The sequence below is a fragment of the Peromyscus maniculatus genome, chromosome 4, assembly GCF_049852395.1.
Source record: "Peromyscus maniculatus bairdii isolate BWxNUB_F1_BW_parent chromosome 4, HU_Pman_BW_mat_3.1, whole genome shotgun sequence".
Classification (NCBI taxonomy): Eukaryota; Metazoa; Chordata; class Mammalia; order Rodentia; family Cricetidae; genus Peromyscus; species Peromyscus maniculatus.
In genome coordinates this window covers 112,628,735-112,654,294 of record NC_134855.1, presented here as the reverse complement: position 1 = coordinate 112,654,294, position 25,560 = coordinate 112,628,735, and the positions used below count along the sequence as shown (strand labels likewise).

The 25,560-nt window shown below is 40.4% G+C and overlaps 1 protein-coding gene across 2 annotated transcripts in view; it reads left to right on the top strand.

Annotated features, from left to right (window-relative positions):
* The window catches only part of Hao1 (hydroxyacid oxidase 1), a 53,249-nt gene that overhangs the window by 25,458 nt on the left and 2,231 nt on the right, over nucleotides 1–25,560 (top strand). For both annotated transcript variants that reach the window (XM_006983969.4, XM_042276298.2), the window contains exons 4-7: nucleotides 6,635–6,810; nucleotides 18,938–19,029; nucleotides 24,346–24,504; nucleotides 24,605–24,674. In XM_006983969.4, coding sequence (XP_006984031.1) covers nucleotides 6,635–6,810; nucleotides 18,938–19,029; nucleotides 24,346–24,504; nucleotides 24,605–24,674 — 497 coding nt within the window. The remainder of the gene's footprint in view (nucleotides 1–6,634; nucleotides 6,811–18,937; nucleotides 19,030–24,345; nucleotides 24,505–24,604; nucleotides 24,675–25,560) is intronic.

Here is a 25,560-nt window from a genome sequence, read left to right as displayed (position 1 = left end):
ATCTCCAGAGAGACATTAACCTTAGAGCATGGTTAAAAGGATCTTATTGGAGATGACAGGCTCTGTGTTCTAGAGAAAGCCACTGCCACATATCTGTATAATCTCTAGCAAGTGTTGCTGCTTGGGGATGTCACATGTTTGAGCTATTACAACAGGAGGGATTACTATATATTTGTAAAATTAAACAGATTTTATTACCAGCATGCATTAAGGCTTTGGGAAGAATGAAATAGCATACAGATGAGTTTTGGATAGGCTACAGTTTTTTATTGTGATCCTGGTACCCTCTTTCTTTGTGGAAATCAAAGACCCACACTCATATTTTCAGTTTAGTTGTATTAGGAGCAGACATGGCTAGGAAGATGTAAAAGTGGAGGTAAAAGGAGCCATGTATTTGATCCTTCATCTTCTACTTCATTTTATGCTCCTCTTTTACATGGTTCATCCATGGATCAAGATTTGTTCATTCACTCACTCATTCATGTTGGCAAAAACCATGCATTACATCATCTAAAACTGAACTACAATGATTTCATTGGATCATTTAACCTGTGATTAACTTTTAATTGTCCCTTCCCTTGTAGCATTTTAGGAGTAGAAACAGCTTGAGTAAAGCCAGGACCTCAGTGGAGCTCAGTGAGAGAGGACATCAGGTTCGTTCAGCTGTACGTGTCTTTCCTTGTTGCTTTCTCCTTCCATATTTTATACCAAAAGGGCCTCTTGCATTTTTCATACCAGTTGTGACAGATGTGTGACATCTCTTAGGCCTATACATATCTGAACAAACATCAAACCTTTGTCTTAGTAGATGATATTTGATGTTGAGTGTCCGTGGATGCCTTACAGGAAGTCTAGGGCTTATTCTACATGAGTCACTGCTCACTCTGTCTACATTTTATGTTTGCAATTACTAGGGCTTTAAAGATCAAAGAAAGATAAAAGAATAAAGATAAAGCATCCTATGTTTACTTTCTGAAAGAACTCAAAATGAACAGATACAAAGCTCAGGTCAGGTTTCCCCATAGGGAGAAATTGGAAATGAGACTTTCTATGCATTGTAGACAGCCTTGTGTAAGGACCATAAAATTGCCACTTCCCATAGCCACCAGTATACCTATGAGACTTTAACGGTTTTGCTGTTGTGCTATATGTCAAGAGGTGATGTAATTAGTGGGAACGCTTGTCTCTCCCAGACAGGTTTGGGGACATTAGTTCTGTATGTAGTACCCCTAGTAAGCCAATGATAGACTTGGAGTAAAGCTGGGCCACGGATCCGATGGACAGGCTACCCAGATACCATGGAGGATGAAGAGAACAAAAGCAAAAACTGCCTCTCCTGACATAATCCTAAGCTTGCCAGATTCACCAGAAAGCCAACTACTTACAACTTCTCTAAAATGCAGTTTGCACTCACCTTCTGCCTACTTTTTTTTTTAGACTTTCAGAAATAATTAGTTTCACACTGTCGCTGTTTCCTACAGGAAACACTCCTTATTTCCCTTTGGTCGTTTGTGAAGGAATGGCCTTTTTCCTCTTTCCCTAAAGGCATCGCTCTTAATAACAGTGATGGTAATAGAATCACGGAGTTTGCTTTGTGCTTCCTGCTCTGGGTAGCAAACGAGTGGGTATCTAGTCCTTTGGGCAGGAGGACACTGTTGTGTATCCCAGCTGGGACCCCTCGCTTCTCAGCACGGAGGTGACTGCATGATGAGCCACAGGCCTGAACGCTCCCCCCTTTTCCTTTGCCCCTGGACTTCTGCCCAGATGATGTGGCGGGCCGTGAAACAAAGACCCCTTTCAGCTATTAGTGTTCACAGGAGTGGCCCTGGGTTTCCAGCTTGTCACAGCTCTGTTCTGAAGATGATCAAATCACGAGCAACACATCCAGGTTATGGGGAAGACGGAAACATCCTGCAGCTGGGCACACCCCACCCTGGCCTGCACACTGGCGGGGCTTGTCCTGAGGGCAGCAGGGCAGTACAGGGCTTCTGCTCAGCGTCTCGGGGCCGGCACTCCGAAGACAGAACACACAAACTGGAGGAGGTCAAGCCTCCTGCTTGAGGCTTCATTCGCCTGGCAGAACTCATCTGTTAACAACCCGATGTGAAATCAGTTTCTTTTTGCACTGACCTGACTCATAGAAGGTGAAGCCTGCTTTTCAGAAGTGAGGTTTGGCAAGGGAGGGAGACAGGAAATCCAGGGGAGAATGAGTCGCTAAGCCTGGCTCCTTCCAGCCTTTGCTACTTCCTCTGCCCCGGGTGGAGGGGAGGGCCCTGACTCTTGGCACCCGGGAGCAGAGAGAGTTCAGAGGGTTGGTAATGGCCACTTGGTCTATATGCAAAACATATGTGTGTGTGCACATTACAACTGGCATGAAAGTGGGAAGCAAAGAGGAAATCCTCTACTCTAGAAGAAGTAGGGACAAAGCCAGCTCACCACGCAGATTCCGGAGCCTGCCAGGCAGGGGTTTTTGGTCTTGTCCGTACTCCACGGAGATGATTCATTTACCCGGGTTGGGATTAGTCTGTCCCCCTTCCCCCACAGTTCCAAAAAGTTTAAAGAAAAGCAACAAGATCAAATCATTGTCAGAAACACACACCGAGGCCAAAGGTGTTCACATCGGAACCCTCAAACCTGATACCTTACATGGAAAAATGAGCTTGGCCCAGGGGAGTGAGTCAAGGATCTTTAGACAGGAGATAATCCAGTTTTATCACAGTAGACATTATATGCAACGACGCGTTTTTATTAGGGAAAGGTGTAAATGACAGCCAGAGGAGTTGAGATGATAAAAGGAGAGTTTGGAACCCTGTGTCCAAGAGGCTGGGCTGTCACTGAGAGAACAAGAGAGCTAATCTGTTCTTCTCTCGGAAGGCAGACGGACTGGACATTTTGGGTTGAGCTCAGTGAGAACCATTTTGGTCTTTCTAACCATTGTAAATGGAATACATTTGTAACCTGAAGAGGTTTTTTTTTTTTTTTTTTTTTTTTTTTTTTTTTTTGTGTGTGTGTGTGTGTGTGTGTGTATGGGTTTTTGCTTGCATATGTATCTGTGTACCATAGTACACCACTGAGGTCAGAAGAGGGCTTTGAGTCCCTTGGAACCAGATAGTTGTGAGCTGATATGTAGGTACCAAGAATTGAAACTGTGTCTTGGAAGAGTAGCCAGTGTGCCTTATCCCACAAATTTGTGACATTGTGAGGCTCTGCATTTGTGGTTAATTGTTACAACAGCAGTTACAAAACAAACAACCTTATTGAGTTCATCTTTGGAGTAGCTTTGCAATGAGATCTGCCCTTGTCACCACACTTCAAATGTCCACTTGAGCTTCTGCCCGTTGGTTTACTTCCTATTCTACCCCATTGTCCCCCTTGGTTTTACACCGTACTTCCATTCCTACACACTTGACAGTTCATGTGTTTACTATTTCTGTGATGGATGGAGATCTTTTGCTCACTTCTTTACTGGTGTTTACTAAATATCTAAAACACTGGTAGATAGTAGGTGCTTAGCATGTAAATGTTTAATCAGCACATAAAAATTTACTAATGCAATTGGGATTTTCCGAATCTAAGATAACTAGGAAAAAGTTGAACAGGATTAGAACTCCAAGGTTATGGGCCCAGTCTGTCCTTAGACCACTTGGCTCCACTGAGAAGGAAGTGACCAAGGTATGTTCTGAACACTGTGCTTTTCTGACCAAGGAAGAAAGGCTGTAAATCATGAATTTCTCTTTCTTTCCATACTCTGATGGTATTGTGAACTTAACTGTTTTTTATTTTGTTTTAATTTACTTTGAGAGTTTTAAATATGAGATGTGACTTTATCATTAGTATTACCTTATCAATATTTATAAAATTGTATGTTACCATCAGTGCTCATTCCTCTTAGTCATACTATTGGTTATTTAAACATATTTACTTTAGTAATTATTACTGTTGCTTGGTACTAACTTACTAAAATCAAACCAATTTCTATGTTAAATTAAAAACTATATTAAGGGCCACCCCAGGAATAACAATTCCCTTACAAGGAAGAAATTTGATCTCTTTGTGGCATTTATCAGCTCAGGACTCTTAAAATCAAGCTTCAAATAGTTATGCTAATATTTTGGTGTTGTCTTTTTCATTACTTACAAAGTGGATATCAGATGTTACTTTAAGGATCACACACACACACACACACACACACACACACACACACACGTCACGATCTGAATAAAAATAGCATTCATGGCAGTTTCTTTCAGAGCCATCGGTAAAACACCCCATCGTGGTTCTCTGTCAAGATATCTGAAAACTTTTTCTTGGCTTCTGGCTTTGAACAAAGTTTAGAGTAACAACAAGGCTTCATTGTGCCCTGAGATTTCTGTAAGGCAACATTCATTCAAGTGTTGATCTGCATTGCACGGTCCAAGAATAACAACAGTTATTTATATAATTTTATCCATGTTTCTGTTTTTTCCTATCCATTTCACCCTTTCACCCACTCCTGCTGAAGCATGGCAGCCTGTTTGGTGTGGGGGCAGGAACACATGGAGATCGTTTCCTTTTTTCTCCCGGTCTGAGGAGATGGGATAGATAGATGGCACCTTTTCTTTTAGCAATACTATTGATGTTTGAAATTTAGTATTTTTGAAGTAATGGACTAAGTCTGTCTCCCAAGGATACATTTATTGAACAGAGAGCTTAATTCAATTTAAATTAAGGAGACGACAGAAGACTCAGGTCCGTGACATGCTGTATAACCTTAAGTGTTTTGACAAATGGAAAGCTCAGGTATTTCATCAAAAGCCAACAACTAGATGGGCATCATGTATTTGGGGCGTTTTATGTCTTTATGTCCATAAATCTACAGGAGTATGTTCAGTCCTACTGAGAAAACTGCCATTGATGGAGTAGCTTGAGTAGAGTTGTTTGGAATTGAAAGCTCATGTCCAAGTGATGGTCTGTGCACCCTAACCACTCCATCAGTAACTTTAGCTGAAATATTCTAAAGTGTAAACTGAGCGTCAACAAGTTTTGTATAAAAAGAAGGTCTAAAATAATTTAAAAAACAAATTCCTAGATACTTCCATCTGTAGAGATACAGTGTTAGTTATGGTTCCAGGATCTTTTCTGTGTTCAGTGGCAGAGCTGGTGGAGAGCAAATGATCTGGGACTCATCCACAGATGACACACAATTGTGCTATCATCCACAGAAGAAAGGCTAGCCGGTCAGTGAAAGTGTGGAGGAGAGCAAGGCAGGTATCAGCTATTCAAGAGAAGACTTTCACACGATTAGTTTGTAAGTAAATTTGGGGGTTGTGGATTGCTAAGCTACATGGAAAACGCCATTGCATATTGCCCGTGATCCATGTGGTGTGGTCAGAACTGCAAGCAGAATGAACTTTGTCTTTCGCTTGGGAGACTGTCCAAATATAGCCAAGAATGGATGTTAGGGCAAGAGAAAGGATATCAAGCAGAGTGACCCAGCAGTAGAGCTTGGCCATGACTAAGAGAACCACTTGGTCAAACTAGATCAATGTGTTAGATTAGGAGAAGGCAACAGCTTGGTGTCGGCATGTCTAGGCTGTGGCTCCCTGGGAACAAAAGGGAGCCACTGGCCAAGTGTAGGTTGCTCTTTCAGAAGGTGAAGACTGTTAGCATATAGGGAAGTGGATGGAAGAGTGGAAGCCAGAAAATGGGGAATTTTGTGAAGATAGATAAAACAGTGGGCAACTGAAGTGCCTAATCCTGTGGGAACATTCTGGGAACACATACACACTACATCTCAGAGTGAGTCTACCCACAGATGCAGGAGTTGACAATTCCAATTTGCTGGGTGGTAATGAAAGCCCAGCAGCAAGAAAACACGCGCATGCGCACATACACAAAAGAAAAGGTGGTGGTTGGTGATCATCTGAAAGCCCAGACCCTTGTCAAGGTTCTCTGGAAGATCAAAGTTTGAGCCAGTAAGCAGGCAACAGCTGAATGCAGGAGGGAGAGGCAAGATTCCTGTGCTGAGAAACACTTCCGGATTCTCCATCAATGCCCACAATACAATACGTCTAAGCAAAGAATATACAATTAGCAGTCAAATGACTCAGGCAAGATCCCAAATAATGCCCCTAGCTAGTTTTATTTTTGGGCATCTCATTCTGCACTTGGGTTACTATTGTCTATATAAAATGGGAGTCATAGTGATTCAATGTTACCTTCTAGAAGATTTTAGGGAAAGAAATAATACAAATATGAGTATATAAAGGGCCTTTGTAAACCATAAAGCACCATGCAAATGGTTTTTATTTTGCTGAATTTGCACAGCTAGCTGAAAATATCATCCAGTCTATTGTCTGTAGCTGTAAACTGGCTTAAATAGGAAATGTTTGAACATGGCCACACGTTGATCCTTAAGACTGATATGTCTGAATAAGCACACAAATGTAAATTAAGCTTTAGGTGGCCAGTTGAAATCATATGGCTGCAGTCAGAACACTCCTACATCAAATGCTATAAAATTTGCAGACAACCAACCCATAAGTAACTGAGTAATTTATCAGAAAGGGAGCACTTCTTTCCTCCCCACCCCCTTATTTTTACCAAGTCAGAGATAGAAACAGTCTCTAATTCCCATTCTATGTATCTATTCTAGGATGAAAAACTTTGAAACCAGTGATTTGGCATTTTCTCCCAAGGGGAATTTTGGAGACAACAGTGGACTTGCTGAATATGTGGCCCAAGCCATAGACCCGTCTCTCAGCTGGGACGACATCAAATGGCTCAGAGGATTGACATCACTGCCTATTGTTGTGAAGGGCATTTTGAGAGGTTTGTAATTTCTCTACTTTGATGATTGTATGGTAACTTCTAGATCTGGTCATGGCAGGTTTTTAGAGAGAGTAATTGATTGGAAAAATGATATTACAAATTGAAAGATGTTTCAGCTCCCAATTCCCTCTTTCTCTCAAAACACTTATTATTATTAGTGGATTACATATGCCTTCATGTCTATTTGTAGCTTGCAATCACTTTCCCAAAGACTATCTGTTTCATCTCCCAGCATCACCACCTTTCTTCTTATCCTTATGGATCACCTAGCTCACTTCTTCAGGCTTTGTATATTTTGCAAATAACAGAAAAGTGTTTACTAGATAAAATGCCCAGTGAAACCAAGGAGTCTCCCTAATGAGAAAGCTCACAAAGCAGGATCAAGAGAGTAGTGTTTGAAAGGAAGTTATTCATACATGTAAAGTTTATACTGTCTAGTTTTTCTGTAACTGTTTATTTCCCTTATTTATCAAACAAAAATCATCTCTATGACAACAACTGTATCAAGTAACACGTATACCCAGCCTGGACTGCAGGAAGGGCTGAAGAGTCCTGAGAAGCTGAGTTCTCATCAATTCACAGGTTTTCACTGAGAAGTCAGATGGATGGACTGTAAACATCTCTTTTCTTTTCTTTTTCTTTTTACCAGAAGAGCAGAGATTATGCTTTCAGGAATGAGAAACCATGGGTAGCTGGGAAGTTCTAGAAGAAGTATCCACCCTTACTACCATTTTAAGACTTGCATTTTAATGAATGCAAATTGGAATGTAAGATGTAATCTGTTGCTGTGGTTAACTATGCCCTGGGAGAACATTAACAAAGCCCCAAGCACGTGCTTCAAACAGGATTTGGTCTTTACTAGAACTCACGCTAACAAACAAATAGCATGTATGAGCAAAGGCATAATGCTTCACACAGTTTCTTTTCTTTTCTTTTTTAGAAAACTGATTCTTTTTGACTTTCATGAAGAGTTTTTGTTTTGAAGAAACGCATTTCTAATTAGCTTTTTCACATATACTAAGTTAAGAAGTTCTTAAAGGATATTATTTCATTATCCTTGGATTATTTTCAAAAGTGTTGACATATATCTAAAATACTTTACTTCTTAAACTTAGGCAAGTAACTATAGCCCCAAGTGCTTGACATTAGCTCTCAAAGACTTGAATTTGGCTTTGGTAATATAATATAGAAAGTAATACGTGATCAAGACAGCACACGATGATATTATCCTTTCACCATTGTCTTTCTTAAACACTCAGCTTACTTAAGGGCAAAAGCACAAATACAGAATGCCACGTCATGTTCTCTGAGGATTAGTGAAAATGTCAAAGATTTGTAAATATTTTGCCAAGCCAGAAAATTTTGACCCTTTAAATAGCTTTTTCGTCTTGGTTATAAAATAAATAATTAAATTAAATAGTAAAATGCAAAATCATGGACAGATTTCATAAACTATTAACAACTAGGAACCCTTTTATCTGATCCTGTTGCTTCCTGTCTTACACACTCATAATCCAGCCAAAGCAAACCATTCTCTCCTTTGCCCAATAGCCCCACAATGCCTAGAGAATGTGGAGACTCACTCTGAATGATCAAGATGGCAAACTTCTTTAAAGTATTCTTTTTTCAAATGGGAGACTCTTTCTAATCTTATCATGACTAGCATAGGACATCATTGTTTCAAAACATTCAACAAATGAAATGAATCTTGCCCGACTTTCACTACCTGCTCATGTTGGTAGTACCTGCTCCTTTTTTTATCTTAGGAAGATAAATATAGCAGTTCATATTTATCTGAGGGTTCAACATGTTAGGCACTTTCTCAACATTCAACTCCCTCATGATGCTACAAACTAATAGAATTCCCCACTGGGTGGTTGAGGACATTGATACTCAGAAGGTAAGTGACTCTCTGCTAATATGGTAGGTTGGCTTCTTGAAGGCAAATGAAAAAACTGCATACATGTTCATCTCTGGACTTTTAAAATATTACTTACATTTTTTAAAAATATACTTTGGTTTGGTAGCTAGATAGCCAGAAGCAGCTACAGCATGCCAAAATGTATTTTTGGCTACATCTAGACTTTTACCATCATAACATACCATATCTCCTTATTTGGTAGAAAAAATGTAAACACCATTGCTGTGCAGTGTTAAGTGTGGTGGCATCTGCCAGTCACAGGTGAGTGACTGTATAAGTTAATAAAGATTAAAGTACAATTCCAATTGCTCAGTTAAGAGACCACACTTCAATTTTTTAAAAAATTTTTAGTTAGCATGCAAGGTATTGGGTTCCATTATGGCAGGTTGAAGCTAATTTGAACCTGTCTTGGGCGGTCTTCTTACCTAATTCTCTCTTCCATCCCCCTGGCCTCCTTTCTACCCTTCTATGCTCACCACCCTCCTTTCTGGTTGTATACAATGTGTCCTATTTCTCTCCTTCTCTTCTTCAGTACCTTCTTGTCATGCTATCATGCCCTCCTTTCTGCTTTTGTGACCTATACCCATATAGTTACATATATGTGAACACTGAAGCCAGCATCTACATTTGAGAGAGAACACACATGTCTGTGAGTCTAGGTCCCCTTGCTTAATTAATAATGATTTTAAGATCCAGCCATTTTCCTGAAAATTTCATTTTTCTCTACAGTTGAGTAAAATTCCATTGTGTGTGTGTATACACACACACACACACACACACACACACACACACATATATATATATATATATATATATATATATATATATATATATATGAGATCTTCAATATCCATTCATGAGTTAGTGAACAGCAGCTAGGCTGGTCCCATTTCTCAGCTATCGTGAATATAGCAGAAATCAACATGGGTTTGCAAGTATCTGTGCAAGAAGATCTAGAGACCTCTGGGGCTGGGCCCAGGAGTGGCTTAGCTGGGTCCCTTGGTGGTTCCATTTGTTGTGTTTTTAGTTTTTGAGAACTCTTCATATTTCCTCCATGGGTCTGCATTAGTTTTTACTCCCCCTAGCAGTGAATGAGCATTTCTGTTTCCTCACACCCTTTCTAGTATTTGTTGTCCTTTGATTTCTTGATGATAGTCTTTTTGACTGGAGTGAGATGAACTTGCCCAGTAGTATTAATTTACATTTCCTTGTTGGGTAAAAGGTTTGAACAATTTAAAATAATTAGCCATTCATGTTCTTCGTTCGAGGACTGTCACTTCTGTTCATCATCCTATACTGACTGGGAGTTTTGTTTGTGTGGTACTTTTAAAACATTTATTATTTATTTCTAACAAAAATTTTCCTTTATGTGTATGAGTATTTTGCCTTCATGTGTGCTTGTGTGCTATATGCATATACTTCCCGTAGAGGACAGAAGAGGGGTCAGATTTCCTGGAACTGGAGTTATAGACAGATGTCAGTGGGTGCTGGGAATCTAACTCAGGTCCTCTGGAGGAGCAGCCAAGGCTCTCAGCTGCTGAGCCATCTTTCCAGCTCATGGTACTTAAATTTTTCAGTTTAAAAAATATATATCTTCTAGATACTAACATGCTGTTTGAAGTATAGCCAACAAATGCTTTTTCCCTTTCTAAGGGCTGTCTTCCTACTTTGTTGATAGTTTCCTTTGTTGTCCAGAAATTTTATAATTTCATGTAGTTCCATTTGTTAATCCTTGGGCTTTTCCCTGGGTAACTGAAGTCTTGTTTACCAAATATGTATAGTTTGTTTTTTTTCTTTTGGTGTGGGAACATTAAATATATTAATTATAGGTTAAAAACTCTAGATATTATAGTCACAGAGTAGAATGTAATTACAAACTATTCTCATGTACACAAATTAATAACACTGATTGGGAAAAACAGAAGGCAATATTGAACAAGTTATGTTTCTTTTTTCTAGTACATGGGGCTTATTCTCACTACAAAAGAGTAGGAAATATTAAAACCATGTGTTCATTTGGAGGAGTAGTCTTTGTGAGCCTGAGTTTATGGCTCCTCTTGAAGCCATGTAAACTATCAGTTCTTGTCTGGGAAGTACTATTTCAGGATGTCATTCTAAAGCTGCTCTGGGTGATCTAAAAATCAAACTTCCTGTAAATTTTTCTCCCCGAATTTGATGGGTTTTTGTTTGTTTGTTTGTTTTTATAAATAGCATATATCATCCCAATAACCATAGTCATTATTTTCTCAAATTATATCATTATCACCATCACTGCTTCAGAGATGTCTTATTGTTCATTACAGTAAGTCTTGGAACTGAGATTGAAAATAAAAACAATGAGAGTGAAAGCAAATCTTCCCTAATAATTATAATCAAACTAATTTTATTTAGAAAAGAACATTATTTTTATTCATCTATATATTTTATATCCTGGCTGCAGCATCCCTCTAATTCTCTTCTCACAATCCCTCTCCCCAATGCCCCAATTCTCTCCTTTTCTGTCTTTATCCAGGAAAGGGTAAGTTTCCCATGAATATCAATAAAACAAGTTTCAGTAAGACAAAACACCTCCCATGTATTAAGGCTGGGCAAGGTAACTAGTATTGTAGGGTGCCAAAGGCCAGCAAAAGAGTCAGAGATAGCCCCTGTTCCTGCTGTTAGGAGTCCTACAAGAGGACCAAGCTACACAACTGTAACATATATTCAGAGTGCCTAGGTCAGTCCTGTGCAGACTCCCTGGTTGTCAGTTCAATCTCTGTGATCCCCTATGAGCCCAGGTTAGTTGCTTATGCGAGCCTTCCCATGGTGTCCTTGACCCCACTGGCTCCTACACTCCTCTCTTCTCTTCCTTCTCTTCCTCCTCCATAGGATTCCCAAAACTCTGCCTAATGTTTGGTTATGCGTCTCTGCATCTGCCTCCATCAGTTGCTGCATGGCACCTCTCTGATGACAATTGGACCAGACACTAATCTTGTCATAGGAGATGACCAGTTCCATCTACTTCTATTATTGCTAGGAGTCTAAGCTGGGATCCTCCCCATAGACTCCTGGGAGATTCCCGTGCACCATGGTGCCTATATTTTGAAATGTTTTTTTTTTTTTATCTTTTCTTGTAGCAGTTTAGTAAGTCTGGTTTTAAATTAAGATCTTTTGTTCTCTTTGAATTATTTTTTGTGTGTAGGATAGGACATATGGATATAATTTTATTATTCTATAGGTATTCAGTATCATCAGAACTTTTTTGCTGGCTAGGCTGTCCTTACTGTAGAGTCAAATGGCCATATCTGTGTGAACATTTCTGTCATCACAGAAAGTTCTACTGAACAAGATGCATAGACATGTAGATCCACCTAGTCTAGGCAGTTTACTGGGACGGCCTTGTGTCCACCTCCTTCCTGGGATTACGGGTGGGTCACCATGCCCATCTGGCTTTTAAATGGGTCCTGGGGATTTGAACTCTGGTCCTCAGTCTTGTATGGCAAGTGCTTTACTCTGTGGAGCTATTTGCCCAGACTAACTTCTGAGTTGATTAAAAGGACAAGGAGAGAAAGCGGTATAAAATACTGAAAGTATGATAGCTGAAAGTAAGAATGAAATGGTTGAGTGGTTGAAAGAAAGGCAGCAGCACTTCCTCAGGTGTAGAATAGCAGTGACTATTAAGACCAAGAGAACACTACAGTCAAGCAGATGAGTGGGATGCAGAGGACTTTAAATGACAAATATCTAACGGACACACATTTTAGATGGAAAATACACAAAGAAAGGACAGGAAGAAAATGTTAGAAAAGTTCCAAATTTTGGTGATATAATCATTAGGCTAAGAAAACAAATCATACCTTATCACAGGTGAAATGGCAGAAAAATAAAATGGGTATAAAGAGAGAAAAGTCAAGAAAAGAATTGACTATGAAGGACTACAGGCCAGGCCAGACTGTCATCTGTATTCAGGTCAACAAATGGGTTCCAGCAAACAAGGGGGAAAGTCTGTAAGGTTCTGTGGGAAAACAATTGCTCAGTTTAGTGTGTTACAGCTCCTATAGGGATTACACAAAGAAGGGGTCAGTCAAGGGATGCCAGCTTGGTTCTCACTGATCTCTTCTTGGGTAGCTATGCATGAGTGTACTACAAACAAAACCATAAACCAAATGAGAGCTTACATCCATCCGTTTGTAAGAGGTTCAAAGCAGAGAAAACAAGAGAATGAAGGTAGATGTTGAGGCCAGAGAGTAACCACTGCCAAACAAGAAGGTAAGGGGCTGTGGGCAGCTGACTCAGGAGAAGAGATCAGGAGACTCAAAGGGGTTAGCTAGAGTAATGGAAAGGTTTGAGGATATAGCAAAGTCTCATAATAACTGGCACAAGAGAAATACAGTTAGAACTCAAGGAAAGTCGAGTAATGCACCAAAGCATGTATGTCCAAATAGGAAACAACAATAAAATGCAAAGTAGGGATGGCGTGATGGGAGGGGAAGTGACCCAAGTGCTGGGGAGCCATCTTGAAATCCTTTCCCCTCCACAGGTTCAACAGTTTCTTTAAAAAAATGAAAACAATATAGCTAAAACAATTAAATTATGAACAGACGCAGTGTTTCCTTTTTCTATCCAAAAGATTGACAGTTTTCATCAGTGCCAATAATCTGCCATGGTAAATAATACTCCAGTTAAATTGAGATGACTCATCCAGTAATGTCCAACAGTAAAAACTCTTAAATTCACCAAAGGAATAAATTTAAATCAGTCACTCATTTGAAAAGAAAATGAACAATTTCTCTGTAGCTAGAGTTTTCCTGCCTGGCCCACAGTCAGGACAAATCTCTCTTACTCGCCAGTCCCACAGCCGCTCAGACCCAACCAAGTAAACACAGAGACTTATATTGCTTATAGACTGTATGGCCATGGCAGGCTTCTTGATAACTGTTCTTATATCTTAAATTAACCCATTTCTATAAATCTATACCTTGCCACGTGGCTTGTGGCTTACCAGCATCTTCACATGAGGCTTGTCATGGTGGCTGTTGGCAGTGTCTCCTTCTGCCTTCCTGTTCTTTTTTTTCTTCTCTTTGTTAGTCCCGCCTATACTTCCTGCCTAGCCACTGGCCAATCAGTATTTTATTTATTGACCAATCAGAGCAACACATTTGCCATACAGAACATCCCACAGCATTTCTCCTTTTAAAAAGTCTTCAGGGCCATCAATCAGAGCTTTTGCACATTAATTTTATTTTATTATTTAAAAAATACAAATTAAAAAGGTAATTATTCTATTTTTATTTCATATATATATGTACTATATTTGTATTATTTCTCCCTTTATTCTACTCTCCCCAAATATCCTGTGATCCTCCTTTCAAATTGATGGCCTCTTTTTCTTTTAATTAATAATTCTGCACACACACACACACACACACACACACACACACACACAAGTTTTAGGTAGGGTGGCTACTGCTGTAATAAAATATTATGACCAAAAGCAACTTGGTGTAGTGGTATTTGCTTTGCCTATGACCTTGGTCTATAGGGCCAGCTTTCTTATCCTGCTTTCTTACATACCCCAGCACCACTTGTCCAGAGATTGCATCACCCACCAAAGGGCTGGGATCTCCCACATCAATCATCAGTCAAGAAAATGTCTCATAGGCTTGCCCAAAAGCCTATCTGGTGGAGGTATTTTCTCAATTGAGATTTCTTAGTTTCAAACAAAGCTAGCTATATGCATATCTTTTAGTGCTGACCACTTGTTATTTCTACAGGGCTTTGTTTTCCATGATTTCAACCTTGGGAAAGATGGATTCTCCAGTCCATAGCAATTTTTAAGTTGGAGTCTCAGATACCTACTAGTAGTAATAGCAGTCACACTGATAATAGTGTTAGGCTCAACAAAATCCTATATACAATAGAAATTTTTTATGTAGTTCTAGGGAATAGGAGTCAGGGCTTAGCATAGATGGTTTCTGGTGAGCACTCACCTCATATCTTCCCGCAAAGAGGCAAGAAGATAGAGCTTCATGATATTTCTTCTTGTAAGGGAAAATATCTCTTTTGAGCTTCACTTTTATGAATGTATCCAGTGTTAATTACCTATCAGAGATTCCATCTCCAAATATTATCACATCAGGTACTAAGGTTTCAAGGAATTTGGTGAGGACAGAGGTACTTAGGCCAGAAGACACAGGTGTAACATCAATATATACCCATAATTTTAATGATAGTATTACTATCATTATTAAAATATTTGAATTTTAGTATTCCATGGCATATAGTGGGAAGTGGTGCAGTACACAAAAAATTAAAGCAATCAGAATTACAAATTGTAATTATTATTAATTAAGGCAGCCTTTGATCCTCATTGCGAGTTGGTAATGTGCATTTTCTGTATCTACCTGCTTAGCTCTCCAAATACTGATTTTCAAGACAAAATCAAACAAATTGGTTTTACTTAATATTGCATTTAAGAACTAACAAAATGGAGCATCCTAGAAATAATAGTCTAGAAAATAAAATTTAACAATTATATTTACTACTTAAGATATTAATCTATTTTAAAACTGGATTTTTCAGAAATCAATATATTTGAAGCACAATTAGTGAGCTACCTTATATTTTTTTACATATTTAAAATGTATTCCATTGAGCAATATTTAATTATATAACAAATACAACAAAAAAGTTACTGAATTTACAACAGCTATGTATTAAATACTGTTTGGAATAGAATCCTTCATTGGTGACTGCTTTGATAATGCTTGTCACATACATACTATTTTATTTTCCATATTTTAGGGTAATAGTTCTGCTAAATGGTTTTGTTAGCTAAAAATAGCTAATATGGGCTGCAGAAATGGCTTGGTGCTTATTGCTCTTATAGAGGACTTGAGTTCAGACCTGTAAAGCCAGTTCTAGGAGACTCAACAACACACACACACACACACACACACACACACACACACACACACACACTCTCTTTTTTATATTTAGGCAATAATTGTGATGTGTGATTAGTTTTTTTTCTCTTTTTTTTATTAAGAGATTTTCTATTCATTTTACCTACCAACTACAGATTCCCCTTTCTTCCCTCCTCCTTCACCCCCAACATACCCCCCCATTTCCACCTCCTCCAAGGCAAGGTCTCTCTTGGGGAGTCAGCAGAGCCTGGTACATTCAGGTGAGGCAGGTCCAAGCTCCTCCTCCATGAATCAAGGTTGAACAACACTCTCTTTTGACCTCATTAGGCACCCACATTCATGTGGTGCATATAAACCCATGCAAGCACATACCCATAAACAAAGAAACAAATCTTAAAAATATAATTAACAGAAAAAGTCAGTTTTCTTTAATGATGTGATACCAAGTATATTGACCATACTGCAGGGCAGGATTCGTGCCCAGTAAATGACCAGCCAACACAAACTTGACTTGATAGAGAGAGGGGGTGAAGAGGGAGAAAGAAATGAAGAAGCTGTGGTACTGGCATAAAAACTGACATGTGAACCAATGGAATGGAATTGAAGACCCTGATATTAATCCACACACCTATGAACACCTGATTTTTGACAAGGAAGCCAAAACTGTACAACATAAAACAGAAAGTATCTTCAGCAAATGGTGCTGACATAACGAGATGTCAACATGTAGAAGATTGCAAATAGATCCATATCTATCTCCATGCACAAAACTCAAGTCCAAGTGGATCAAATACCTCAACATAAATCCAGTTACACTGAATCTGACAGAAGAGAAAGTAGGAAGTAGTCTTGAATGCATTGGCTTAGGGGACCACTTCCTAAATATAATACCAGTAGCACAGACACTGAGAGCAACAATTAATAAATGGGACCTCCTGAAACTGAGAAACTTTTGTAGGACAAAGGACGTGGTCAATAAGACAAAATGACAGCCTACAGAATGGGAAAAGATCTTCACCAACCCCACATCTGACAGAGGGTTAATCTGTAAAATATATAAAGAATTCAAGAAACTAAATAAAGACATCAAGATAAAGAACAATCTGATTTAAAAATAGGTTACAGAGCTAAACAGAGAATTCTCAATAGAAGAATCTCGAACAGCTGAAAGACATTTAAGAAACTGCTCAACATCCTTAGTTATCAGGGAAATGCAAATCAAAACTACTCTGAGATACCATCTTATACCTGTGAGAATAACTATGATCAAAAACACTGATGACAGCTTATGTTGGAGAGGATGTAGAACAAGAGGAACACTCCTCTACTGCTGGTGAGAGTACAAACTTGTACAGCCATTTTGGAAATCAGTATGGCAGTTTCTCAGAAAATTGAGAATCAATCTACCTCAAGACCCAGCTATGCCACTCTTGGGCATATACCCAAGGAATGCTCAATCATACCACAAGGACACATGCTCAACTATGTTCATAGTAGCATTATTCATAACAGCCAGAACCTGGAAACAACCTAGATGCCTCTCAACCAAAGAACTGATAAACTGTGCCACATATACACAATGGAGTACTACTCAGCAGTAAAAAACAATGACATCATGAAATTTGTAGGCAAATGGGTGGAACTAGAAAATATCATCCTGAGTGAGCTAACCCAGACTCAGAAGGACAAACATAGTATGTACTCACTCATAAGTGGATACTAGATATAAAGCAAAGGATAACCAGACTACAACCCATAGCTCCAGAGAAGCTAGCTAACAAGGAGGACCCTAAGAAGGATACATAGATTGCCCAGCAAAGGAGAAATAGATGAGATCTACATGAGCAAATTGGGGGTAAAGGGGGGGGGTAATGGAGGGAAAGGGATGGGGGATGAGAACATAAGGGAATGTGAGGTTCGAGCTGGAACAGGGACAGAGTGGGAGAGCAAGGAAAGAGAGACCATGATAAATGAAGACATCATGGGAATAGGGAGAAACAGGGTGCTAAGGAAGTTCCCAGGAATCCACAAGGATGACCCCACCTTAGACTACTAGCAATAGTCGAGAGGGTGTCTGAAATGGCCTACTCCGGTAATCAGATTAGTAAATACCCTGTTATCATAGAGCCTTCATCCAGTAACTGATGGAAGCTGATGCAAAGATCCACAGCCAGGCGCCAGGCTGAGCTCCAATAGTCTAATTGATGAGAGAGAGGAGGGATTCTATGAGCAAGGGACATTGAGATCATGATGGGAAAATGTACAGAGACAGCTAGCCAAAGGAGTGGAATCACATGAACTGTGGACCAATAACTCTGGAGCCCCCATGGGACTGGACTAGGCCCTCGGGATAGGCAAGACAGCTGTTTGAATTGGTTAGGGGACCCCTAGGCAATGGGATCAGGATCCATCACTGGTGCCTTTTGTAGCCCAGTGCCTATGGTGGGACACTGTGCACAGCCTTGGTGCAGGGAGGAGGGGCTTGGTCCTGCCTCAACTTAATGTAGCAGGCTCTGCTGACTCCCCAAGGGAGACTTTGCCTTGGAGGGGGTGGAAATAGGGGGTGGGTTGGGGGAGGAAGGCTGGGAGGCGGGAGAAGGGAGGACAGGGTGATCTGTGGTTGGTATCTAAAATGAATGGAAAATTTCTTAATAATAAAAATAAAAAAAGAAATGAAGAAGCTGGCAGGTAGAGAGGTGAGGAAAGATCTGGGAGGAATTAGTGGAATGTGATTAATATAACCAAAATACATTGTATAAGATTTTCAGATAACAAAGAAAACATCATAGAATAAAGTTAGCAGAAGTATGTCTTTACAGAGATAAATTCCTTACTTATGACAATTTACTATATACCCATAGTTTATCACATAGTTAAACTGTGCCAGTTGTTAACTTTAGAAGGAGCTACCACTAATATTCTTCTTATTTTATTTTTATTTTTTTTATTTTTCTTTACTAAGAAATTTTCTACTCCGCATACCATCTACAGATTCCCCCTCCTTCCTCCTCCCATTCCCAGCCCTCTTTCCCAAGCCACCCCACATCCCCCAAATTGAGCTCTCCCATGGGGAGTCAGCAGAGCCCAGCACACTGAGCCTAGGCAGGTCCAAGCCCCTTCCTATTGCACCAAGGCTGTGCAAGGTGTCACAATGTAATGATTGGGTGCGTTTCAATGTTCAAAGCACTAAACAAGATGAGTGGGAATGAGGTCTTCCTCCTTCTATAGTCATGTTGGAGATTCGAAGTCCAAGCCTTTTGTCCAGTGACTGTTTCCACGGATGGTGTTTTGTTCTTTCCAGGTGATGATGCTAAAGAAGCTGTGAAACATGGTGTGGATGGGATCTTGGTGTCCAATCATGGGGCTCGGCAATTGGATGGAGTGCCAGCTACGGTGAGTTTCCACTGGGATTTCTCTACATTTCTCTTTTTTAAATCAGGGATTTGTATATGTCTATTGAGTGTGTGTGTGTGTGTGTGTGTGTGTGTGTATGAATCATTTATGGTAAATGGTGTGATGTTATGTGAGATCTCGGATTTTCAGTGGTACAGAATTATCTAAATTAGCAAATGCAATTACTTTTTACTAACCCAATATGTCTATTTATAAATGCATGAAAACATATCCTTCTAATTAGTAAGGCAGGGATTATTTTTGTGAGCACAGGTATACCAGTAGGTGACATATGAGCTGGAGAAGGAGAGAGATGATTTAGACATGATAATCCAAAGGAAATGAAGGAACACACAATTGTAGGGAATCACAAAAGCCTCTGAGGAGGAATAATTTAGCTTAGTAGTAGTGCAAATTGTTGTTTCATTGAACCAGCAGGATGATTTGGCTAAGTCTGCAGACAACGTGAGTTCATTTTATGACAGAGTACAAGCCAGCAAGGAGCTCTGATGTGCGCAGGGCAGCCAGCAGGGAGCAGTGGTGTGCACAGGGCAACTAGCAGGGAGCACTCGTGTGCACAGGGCAGCCAGCAGGGAGCAGTGGTGTGCACAGGGCAACTATCAGGGAGCAGTGGTGTGCATAGGGCAACTAGCAGGGAGCACTCGTGTGCACAGGGCAGCCAGCAGGGAGCAGTGGTGTGCACAGGGCAGCCAGCAGGGAGCAGTGGTGTGCACGGGGCACTCACACGGTGTTTCCAAAGCACTGCAGGGTACGGCCAACCAAGTCTGTATACAGTGGGATTAGCAGCCCAAGATCTGAAACCATAAAGCTAGAGGTTGTAAGCCCCTCCTGACGTAGATTCAGTCCCACAGACACAGCATTCTGGGTGATGTTAAATGTGGCCTGCAGGTAAAAAGGGGTGGAAAGTGATGCCCTCCTTAAAGCAGGGTGGAGAAGCTGCTCACAGCTCAAAGTTCTGGGCCAGATTTATGCCTCACTTGTGCACGAAGACATAGGCTTAGTGTGCGGGCCAAATTAAGTTTGTTTTCTAAAAATAAAATATAAATCTTCTGAAATCAAATCTAACTAGATTTTAAGGGGAAAATATCTAAATGGTGTGGTTTCTTTCCCTCTGGCCAAGGGCATATGGAAACTTATCTCAAAGGGCTTTTGAGTTGTGGTCTCAGAGACTGTTTTAAAGAAAACAATGCCCCCTCCCTTTTCTGCATGCCGTGTGTATGAGAGGATATACCTGCCTAAGTTTTGCCTCATACTTACAGCAAATTTCAGGCCCATGATGATGAGAGAAATGTATGAAAGCACTCAGTCCATGGCTAATGGTGTTTTTTCCCCCTTGGTGTATGGGTTTTGAGGTGAGCGGTCAAAGATTTAAAAGGAGGCAATGGTAGAAGCCTTTACACTAGATGCATAGAAGGTCTTACTGTCCTGCCGACATCATTACATCATAAGCCAGGGTACAGGCCTGGTATGATATCATGGGAGGAGTTTTGAAATAGGAGGCTTGAGTTGGAGTTATTTTCTTGCCTCCCCGTAATGTATGAGAGACAGAGGGGCTAGTCACTCAGACTCTTAGGCCTGAACCTCTCCTGGTATTTTGTTGGTTCCATAAAGAATATGTCTGGATTGTACGATTCCACATTTTTCTGCTTCACAGCATTCCCTTGTACAGAGAAATACTTGCCGATTGAATTTCCACAGGAATTTAACGTTAGTTTATCTTGACACATTATTCTCTGTCCTGTATGAGTCCTTCGAATATTCTCTTTTTGTAAACAGAGGAGGAGCTTTTCTGTCTCGACAACCCAGTCCCCAAAAAACACACAAAAGCTTATATTAATCACAAAGTGCTTGGCCGATAGCTCAGGCTTATTACCAACTAGCTCTTAGATTTAAATTAACCCATGTCTATTAATCAATGTACTGCCATGTGGCCCGTGGCTTTATCGGTCCTCTAGCATCTGCTTCTTGGGCAGCTCACTTGTGTCTCTCTTGACTCTATCCTTCTTCATCTGAGTCCCCAGTTTGATTGTCCCACCTAACTTTATTCTACCTTACTATAGGCCAAACAGCTTTACTATTAACCAATGACAGCAGTGCATATTCACAGCATACAGAAGGATCATCCCACAGCACTCTTTTATATTTTTTTTCAAATTTGCATTGCTTTTTGATGCCAACTAAACCCTAAGTACTTCAGATTTGCAGATATAATGTTTTTCTCCACAGTAAATTTCCCATCTGCCCATCACTTCCACTGAATAAGCGTCTGTGCTGTTAAGTTGATGACTCTCAAGTTGAGTCCTTAGGTATGTTCTGTACCATCTAACAATGTTCTTAGAGGGGTGCTTGGGACTAGAGGGGACCCTCAATGGTAGAGTGCTTGCCTAGCATAGAGGAAACCCTAAGTTCAAATTCTAGTACCAGTACTACAAAAATACAAAATGAATTTCGAAGACATGTTTTATGTGATCCATCCTTGAGAGGTACTTGGCATATGAATTGGCTTTAATGTTATAACAAACAAATCTGAACTTATTGGCTAAAACAACTCCCATTTATTTATGTCCCAGTTTTATTAAGTTGAGATTTGGGGCTGAGAACTGTGAGGTGGTGGGTTCTTGTCTTGGCTGGGCTCAGTCCTGATTGTATGGGGTCAGGTGCTTGTGCGGTACACCAGGCTGGTGGAGGAGAATCTCACTCTCTCACATCTCCTAGTGTATCAGATTGATTTGTTTTCATGAAGGGGCAGGTCTCTTAAAGAGTCATGCCAGTTCTTAAGATCTAAGCTAAGAAGCAAAGCATTGTTAGAATCTCTCCTGGTCCATTGGTGAATGCTAACCACAGTTCAGATTCCCACCCCACCTCCCTTACCTAAGGATACCCTAGGGAGCATAATCCCACTATGAATTGTGTGTGTGGGATCACTGAAGCCATTTGGGGGCTTGCTAAATCTCTGGGCTGGTGATTTTCTGATTGTGCTGGGTAGAAGCCCTGGAGGGGTACGGGGTATGGCCAGGGAGAGCACCAGCTGGGACTCAGTTACCTCTGCTTTAACTACAGCAGCATGTCTAAAGTTCAGCTCCTTTGGTTGGAACATTTGAGTGTCCTTCTTCTTGAGTAAACATGGATGCACTATGGATGCATAGGAAAGGAAAAAAGGAACTGTAAATAGGGCTGTACCTAGTGCGCTTATCTGCTCTATTTGTATATTAAGTCTGCCCGGATCACTCTATTTTATGTAGAGTGTGCCTAGTGAGAGTGCAGCTCTGGAAAGATAGGGATGTTAAAATTGCTCAGTGTTGGATGGGACTTACCTGTCCACAGACACAGAGACATAAATGCAGGCTCTGTTTTATATTCCAGGATTCATATCTTAAGTGTCCTTATTAGTGTACTTTTAGGTCAGGTTAGGCACTGGAAATAACCTAAACAGACTTGATTTGTGTGACTTTGAAAATGTGTATTGAACCCAAGCTAGCTAATATTTTTCTTTGGTTCTGGTTTCAAATGGGGAAATATGCTTAATTATGGCTTGCATCATGGCTTGGAAATTGTAGCATTTATATGTTGATGTAACTCGCCTGAATGTAAAAGGGGACTATGTATAGGTAAGAGAACGTATGTAAATGGATCCGAAGCATGTTTGGCAAGGCATGGAAGCCAAAAGGGAAAGGGGAAAATTACACTACCTGCCAAACATTTAGGGGCCACTTGCCAAGGGTTGCCTCCACTTCCTCCAAATTGTAGCTGTGTTTGGTTTTCAGCCTTTTACATAAAACTCTATTTAAGTTTAGCCACTAAACTTCTAGGAGAGAAGTAGGAAAGCCTTTGAGTGATTTCAGCACAATTATTTCTGGAAAAAGAGTAGTTTAAGTGTGTGGTGGCTTTCACAGCATACATAAATGGAGTCAGGACTTCATTTCAGATCTAAACGTTTTGGGACAAATGTGAATAATTTCCATAAATTTTCACCTACATCTAATGAGCCAGTTGTATCACATACTACTGTGGCTCTAGGGGGAAAAAGCCAGTGATTTAAACTGACAATTGTTCCCTTCAAACATCCTGCTACTGGGATCTTCTGATTCAGGCTTGGGACTAGCCTGCTGGCTGGGATATAAGTTTCAGGTCCAGCTGGGCAAGGTTAGACAGCTCTGCCTCCTGAATAGTGTTCCTGGGCCCAAGCTCTGATGGATCAAGATCTGGGGATCCCTATCTCATGGCAAATGACAGAAGTGCAAACCTACAAAAAAATACCTGACATAGGTTCAGGTCTGTGGCCAGAAATGGCCCTCTGCCTCCACTGCTCACATATGACTGGCCAAAGTGGGTCATAATAACCAAAGCCAATGTCAAGAAGTAGGTCAATATGCTCTGTCTATTTAAATGGGAGAAACTATATAGATGTCTTAGAAAGGACATGCATTTAGAGAAGTATGGGGGATTATGAAGGAAAATATACACTACCACCTCACCCCCTGTGAGGTTATTGTACATTCTGTGGTAAACTAAACCCATTGTCAATGGCCAATTTAGACAGGGATCTTCAAGGTTCACAAGGTCATATTCCTGTAACTGAGAGTAAAGTGTATTCATAGTTACCTCATGCTTATCTAGATGTAAAGTATGTTAGAAGAGGAAATCAGAGAGAAGCCATGCTTGCATGCTTTCTACACACTGCTTTCAAAATCTAATGTGCATTTTTACCATTGATCTCCAGTAAACAATATTAAGAATACTTTATATCAGTAAGATATTTCACTTATTTTTATAAAAGAGGGAGCCATGAAAGATTAAGTGATTTAGAATTGTGTTTACTATTTTTAGACATAATATTTGCATTTAAATATCAGGTGCTGCCGGGCGGTGGTGGCGCACGCCTTTAATCCCAGCACTTGGGAGGCAGAGCCAGGCGGATCTCTGTGAGTTCGAGGCCAGCCTGGGCTACCAAGTGAGCTCCAGGAAAGGCGCAAAGCTACACAGAGAAACCCTGTCTCGAAAAACCAAAAAGAAAATAAATAAATAAATAAATAAATAAATAAATATCAGGTGCTGAAAAATTAATGCCATACTTTGAAGATATAGAGGCTACTCAATTCTGAATTCACATGAGTTTCAAGTTTCTAGCATTTGCATTTTTCTTCCTGGAGAAATGATTCCATCATTGACCTTAAACCTACTGGTCTCTTTTCTCTCTGAGCCTTAGTTGGGTGGGTTTGAAGTCATTGATTGGCAGTGAAATTGAGCAGAAGTTTTTACACAAACATTGCCATGCTGTCCCTCTTCTCTCCCTAGATTGATGCCCTGCCAGAAATCGTGGAGGCTGTGGAAGGGAAGGTGGAAGTCTTCCTAGATGGGGGTGTAAGGAAAGGCACCGATGTTCTCAAAGCTCTGGCCTTGGGAGCCAAGGCTGTGTTTGTGGGGAGACCCATCATATGGGGCTTGGCTTTCCAGGTAATTGGACAAGAAAATAAACAAATGAAACAAAATCCTTCAATAGTGAAATAGAACCGAACTAGTTTACCCAATACTTTATTATCTGTTACTTGCTTAGGGAGAAAAAGGTGTTCGAGATGTCCTTGAGATACTGAAGGAAGAATTCCGGCTGGCCATGGCTCTGAGCGGTAAGGCTCCACACTCCTTGAAGTTGTGTCAGCACAACACAGTAACTGATAGACACAAACTTACTAGAAGAAAAAGAATTATTTGAGCTCCTGGTTTCAGAGACATTCAGTCCATCACCCTGGGGACAACTTTGTGAGGCTCATGGCTGGAACTGAACTAGGGGCTAAGTCATAACCTCAGGAGCCTTGGCCTTAATGCCTTCTTCCACTCTCTAGTCCCCACCTCCGAAAGGCTGAGGCGCCACCTCCAATGTGGCACCACCGCTGGGAAACAGGTACTGAAAACAGGAGCCTGAGGAGAGCACTCCAGATTCAAATCACAGCAGGCCCTTATCTTCACTTACTGTTTTTGTTTGTTTTGTTTTGTTTTTTGTTTGTTTGTTTGTTTGTTTGTTCTTTGTTTTGTTTTCTGTGGGCTTTCCAAGCCAGGGTCCTTGGAAGAGAGAAGATATGAGGGGGAAGAAAACCAATTGTTTGGGCCACTGAACTTGCAGTTGGCTTTATATTTATGGCTCTGAGGCACAGCACTCTTGGGTGGGGGATTTACAGTGTGCCTAGTTACTTAGCCTTCAGCTTTGACAATCTTATCAGGGATGTCTTCGTGAGCAAGAGCACTTTCAAGGTAGGTATAAAAAGCCATTCTTTTTCTCACTTATTGATACATGACTGCCTAGATCCAACTGGCCAGTCAGTCCTACCTCTTAACTAAGTGGCAGATGAAATTCTACCTGTCTAAAACCAAGTCCCTAACTCTCTATTCCTTCTGTACCACCTGCAGCCTCTCACTCCCAGGTCACTCTCATGCCAAAGTTTCATTTGCTCTGGTCCAAAGCTCTCAACATTTGCCTTTTCTTTCGCATCTTGACATCCATAGGGGTTGCTCATT